The 6151-nt window shown below is 35.2% G+C and overlaps 1 protein-coding gene across 1 annotated transcript; it reads right to left on the bottom strand.

Annotated features, from left to right (window-relative positions):
- Positions 1 to 1267: 1267 nt before the first annotated feature.
- Positions 1268 to 5363, bottom strand: LOC112026007 (GTP-binding protein OBGC, chloroplastic; the record flags this gene model as incomplete). The annotated part of the gene is made up of 6 exons (XM_065774815.1): positions 1268 to 1704; positions 1933 to 2085; positions 2726 to 2834; positions 3904 to 4063; positions 4213 to 4504; positions 5022 to 5363. Coding segments are annotated over 5 exons (999 nt in total), but the record flags the coding sequence as incomplete, so codon positions are not given.
- Between the last annotated feature and the right edge of the window lie 788 nt (positions 5364 to 6151).

The following is a 6151-nucleotide window of genomic DNA, read 5'->3' as shown; positions in this document are numbered from 1 at the left end:
TTCTATTTCATATAATGCCTATAGGTTTACTACTTCTCTTCTCTGGGCTCCTTTAGGCCCGCTTGCTTTCTTTGAGGCCCATTTATTATTTTCTAGGCCTATGATCCATTATTTCTGCCATTCAAGCTTAATGGTTTTTTTCTCAATTTACTAACTCTTTTCCTCCCATATTGTTGGGCTTCTTCTTGCTATTGGGCCTCCTTGCCAAAGTGGGCATTAACAATATTCTTTGCTCAAGTGAGAAGAAAATCTTCTTTTATTATTAGCATGACTAATAAAATAACGTCTTAACAAGTAATTTAAAAAAAAAAAAAAAAATTAAAACTTGACCGCCTCCAATTGAAAATTTTCAATGTCACCACTATATTGTAGGTCACTCTTTTTGATATTTTGAATTTTATATTCACTTGTCCCATGATGCCAACATGTCTCTGTCATTTGTGATATCTTTCCTCCAGCTGCAAAAACTTTCACAAATGTATCTTCTTCTTTTTTTAAGAATAAAATATATCTTTTCATGCATAATAAAAATAATAACTCCCGTTTGTGTTGGCTTTATACACTAGGCCCTTATAAGATTAGAGAATTAGAATATAATTTAAAAAAAAAATATTTTAAATGTAATGTTTATTTGCGATTCTTATAGTTGTGGTATACCTTTATTTACCATCGATAATTATATAAGAATAAGAACTCCCCTAGAAAGCACGCCACAATAATAACGGGTTCAATATATATCCAACTGAATTTATGGTTTTACTTTCTAACAACTCTGCTTCAACTCCATGAACGTCTTTCAACAAAAACGAACTCCATAACCAGGAATGTCAAACATAACATCTAAATGTGTGCGCATGTTTTTTGCTCGAATTTGGACTTCAATGATGCCTCTGATATAATGGGATCATAGATGATTGACATAGACTGATAGACCCCGAGAAGAGACCTACCTATCAAGAGTGCAGAACTACCGATTCAAAATCAGCCCAAGTTAATTTCCAAGTGGAAGCTTCGCGATAATCTTTGAAGGGTTCATGCCCATGACAGAAGAGACCTACCTATCAAGAGTGCAGAACTACCGATTCAAAATCAGCCCAAGTTAATTTCCAAGTGGAAGCTTCGCGATAATCTTTGAAGGGTTCATGCCCAAACCAGATGTCATGGCAGTTGTTGAAGCCCATAAGATTCATTGATTTATTAATACTATTGGAAGATTTAAACCATTTTTTTACACCCTAAATAAAAGAAAATAATTTGAACCACTCTATTGGATGTACGTAATTCACAGACAAAATATCATTAATTCATTATTACACACGTTAAGCTTTCAGATTTTTTCGTTTATTTTACGAAATGATCTTAGAGATTCAATACAAACCTTTAAAAGGACGCCAATTGGATTGCAGTTGTAAGTGCGTTCGAGCAACTTCATTATATAATGTTGCTTGGTTGTTCATCCAGTGTCTGCTTGTGCTTCGGCTACTGCGTTGCATAGAACTTACAAAATGATCATTAGCTTCAGGAATCTTGCTAAATGATTAAGCACTACAAAATGCAGTATCATGTCATGCTGAAATGCTAAATGGTGACTCATCTTCTAGCTACTCTAGTATGCTTTCATCCACCTCATCCTTTGTGTCGGTAAAATTGGTAGCATTCAGCATCATCTGCCCCTTGTCTAGCACAGCACATCAGTCCTCACAACTGCCACAGATTGAAAATGCCAAACTGGTAATTTTGCTTTTTATTTCACAATTTGTAGGCAGCAAAGGAAAGGCAAAGGTTCTTTGCCTCAGCCATGGTTAGCTAACATAGAGCCATCATTTTCATAATTCATAAATTGTAACAAGTAATGGCCAGGAAATAAATGTATTGTTGATTTAATTCTTGTCACTTATTGGATAACAATTACTCTTGAAACAAAGAAGTTACCTGGGCTATACCCTGCCATTACCAATATTCAATTAGCAGTAATGGAACACAGGTGAGTTACTTCCATTGAGGCCATTTGATTGAATCAACTGAATCTTTCTTCACATTTGATAGACCGGAAATGTTGGCGGAATGGTGCCACACCATCTCCATCTGGCAGCAAAGAACATATGGCCATTAAAGTTTTACCAATAATGCAAATTTGAAAAAAGAGCTTTAATTTGATCATGAAGTTTGGCCTTGGATAAAATAATATGAATAAGATTTACTCTAGCTAAGAAATTGTATTGATGTTCATATTGTTTGTTTTCACTTTAAAAATGAAAATACTGTCACCTATTATCATGACAAAGCTGTTTGTACAAATAACAGGCCACTTATACTCCCAAGAAATAATATTATTAAAAGTAGTTGACTGTGTCTTACTAGAACACATGGCCCTAAGGTGTCTGCAGCAACAAATCATGACAGAAGCTTGCCATGTTGGCATTGTCATTTGTACAATTATGTGTGTGGTTGGATGTGTAAGTACATCATTTTGTGCTGCAATAAGTCTAGTGACAACTTTTTTCACAACTGCTGATGTGGCCTATTGTGATTGGTGCATTATCAAAATGGTATAAATGGTGGACCCGTGTGTGGTTATTCTAATCACAAAAGGCCAACTTAGCAAGTTTTGAACAATATAGTGAAATTTTTTGTCTCTAGCATTGCTCTTTGTGCTAGGGTGAGGCATCACAATGACTAGGAACATTTGCTGTTAACAAAAATACAAAAGGCAGTACAAACAGACCTCTCCAATAATCACTGTGTCACCTTCCTTGACACCAAGTTTGATGAGAGACTTATTCACACCACAAGCCTCAAGAACATGTTGAAATCTTATCTCAGAGTCCATGTACCTGATCCAAATGTAAACATATTTTCACATGATGCATCTGAAACATGGCAGAGACAGCATCTGACCCTTTAATGGACGATATTGATACAGTAGGTCAAGCATACTGTGATATAGACATTTTTATGTGGGGAAAAAAAATGAAAGATGTCAAATCAAATTAAGAACTGCAATTAGAAGTGGTGATAAAGGCATTGAGTCTACTTGTGCAGATCAATGTTGACAAATATCTTTTTTCATTGATGTCAAATTTGTCCAAATCCTTGGAGCAGAGGATACAAAGCAATTAAAGAGGTTCAAACAAAGAAACAACATTTAAATTTAATCTGCATGCACAGCATTCTGATGCATACTTTCTAACACAACACCACCCCCACCCCCCCAAATAAAATTAAAAAAAAAAAAAGAGCACCCAAAAAAATCCCATCCGGAAAAAAGAAAATGGATGAGGTGATGTATATCTGTGAAAGATCCAGTCCCTGGTAGGTACTGAACAAAAAATATAATTAAAAAAAAAACCATTAATTTTATTTGGGAAAATTACAATTTAAACCCCATGTTGTTCGACCGTATGGTCCATATCAAAATTTAGTGGTTAAATGAATCAATTGAAAGTTTTTGCACTAAATTGTGATAAGGCCAAACCTCATGGAAGTGAATTAAATTTATCCATTTTATTTTCTAATCAAAATGGCCAACCACGCCTAATATTGCAGGTTAGAGCTCAGGCATTCCTGTTTGAATCTCAACTGGAGACAGAAATGATGTCCAAAACTGACCACTAAGGGTTTATGCCATTCCTTTGTCTGGCCTGAACGTAACTACCTTGCATGAAAACTAGAAGTCGATTTTAGTTTGAAGCTATGACTATAGGAAATATATGCAGCATACTGCATTTTCATTCTTCAGTATTATGTTACGACATTACGTGCTCTATAATTTAGAATTTAAACTCCTCAAAATGATGAAAATGTGATAAAATAAGGCAAGACAGACTCAATGGTCAGCCTAAGACAAGGGCTGGAAGAAATTTACAAAAAGGAATATAAGAAAAGTTGTAATAGTTAACCTACCGCCAGTTTGTCATCTGAACAAAACGCTGTAATCCAGATCCAACTACATGCCAAGTATTAGAACTGCTGTCGTGAAGGATCTCAAAGTCATTAATAGAGGCACTTCGCTTTTTATTTACCATCTCAGCTATACGGTTCAAATTTACAAAATCTTTTGGACCTGAAACATGTGCAATGAACTTGTGAAAACAACCTATGTATCACATAAGGAATACAACTTGTTACATGTAGATAGCATTTAAGTATTAAGACATGGTTGAGGAAATATGATAATAAATTTAATGAATGAAACAAAGATAAAAGTTTAACCTTCAAACTCCTCTTTTTCCCCTTTACTCTTCCGTAAAAGCTCATAAGCAGCACAGATCACTTCATGAGTGCCCTCTCTTTTCACTGCACTCATGCAAAAAGGTTCAATCCCACGATTTTCTAGCGTTTCCTTGAACAATGGCCACTTTTCATATGCTTCTGGAAGGTCCATTTTGTTGTAGGCAACCACATAAGGCTTTTCAGAAAGTTCAGGATTAAAGAGTTCCAGCTCTAGTCGAAGTGCATCAAACTCAAGTTCTGGTTGCAGTCCTGAGCCATCAACAACATGTACCTAAAAAGTAACAAAAGTTCTATTAGTCTACAAAAGATTTCATAACACCTACCCCCTCTCTCTCTCTCTTTCATTCATGTCCACCGGCATGGAACAAACTAACTACAAGTCTGAAACATAGATCAGGGTCTTTTATTTTCTATATTGGAAAAGGGGTTGATGGTGATGAGATGCCAATATGAGTGAAATACAGTGAAGGAAGTGAACGTTCTTACTTCATTAGTGGAATTAAGTACAAACAGCAATCTAATGATTTCAATGATGCTTTAAAGCTAGAGATGGAAGGGTAATCATAACAATAATAAATCCAGAGAAGGTAATTTAAGAACCTAGATCAGGAGCATACAAATGTCTATCTATTGGCCCACAACATGAGATGAGATGATGATGATAATTAATAAAAAGATTAAAGTACAACAAACCAGTTTTCATATTATGCATGTTCTGTAATAATGCTCTTAAATATTTGATTACTTTATAATTGAAAAAGTGGCGATTCATGATAGAAAGCCTGTACCAGAGCAGAACACCTTTCAGTATGTTGTAGAAATTCATGACCTAAACCAAAACCCCGGTGTGCTCCTTCAAGTAAACCAGGCAGATCCGCCACAACCATTGTAGAATCATAGTCAAATGAAACTACACCCAGATTAGGAAGTAAAGTTGTAAAGGGATAATTTGCAATTGTTGGCTGCGCTGCACTTATCACACTCAAAAGTGTGCTTTTTCCTGCATTTGGAGCACCCACTATTCCAACATCTGCAACCAGCTTTAGCTCCAACTCCAACCACCTGATCAAGAACCCATTATTCCTACTGAGTATATTGTGAGGGGTGGGGGCAGAGGGAGAGAGTGACCATCACATAGAGATATTAACTACCCCTAGCTTGGGGCTTATGTGTAAAGGTAAGTCAAGAACTGCAAGAACTCCTTCAAGCTCTACAAAATACAAAGATTGATGCAACTAAGTCTCATTTAAACTATCTGGGATCAAGTAACAACTACCAATTATTCAAACTCAAAATTCATAAGTAAATTAAGGTAAAGAACACAGAGGACCCACTTTTATGCTAACATGCAATTCACCCTTATGCTTTCATGTATAATTCTCAAACATGTGCCTCCACAAACTTGTTGAGCTCATTTTTGCATCACACCATCGAGAACCCAAAGTGTTCCTGGAAGTCTAAAAATACTTCAGGTTAAATTCAAGACTCCACTATTGATGTAGCCAGGGAAGATTAATATGTTATATTTCACAAATTCATCAATTCAAGATTTATTTTATTGGGTCAATGTGTGAAGTCCAATTTAAACAATAATTGTACGGTCATAACTTCTGGTTATATGTATCTAGGGTTAAAATAGTTTTCAATTTGGATTTTTATTTTATAAGTATTCTAGGGTTCAGACAATTTTTAATTTGGGTTCTAATTTCTGCAAATCCTGTGAGTTAAAGGATATTTTGATCATTTTATTGAGTCTATAATTATTTAAGAGATTCTAAGTAGCCTAGATTTATTCCTCTGAGTCCAAGTTGGTCTTTTATTAACTTACTGGGTTTTTAGTTTAATAGTCTAGTTAGCAGTCCTAATACTACTAGTACTCAAAAGAAGATGAAGATGATTAATAGAACAATTGAAAGTT

This window comes from Quercus suber, unplaced genomic scaffold, assembly GCF_002906115.3.
Source record: "Quercus suber isolate HL8 unplaced genomic scaffold, Cork oak 2.0 scaffold_99, whole genome shotgun sequence".
Classification (NCBI taxonomy): domain Eukaryota; kingdom Viridiplantae; phylum Streptophyta; class Magnoliopsida; order Fagales; family Fagaceae; genus Quercus; species Quercus suber.
The sequence above is the reverse complement of the archived record's forward strand: the minus strand, read 5'-3'. Positions and strand labels throughout refer to the sequence as shown.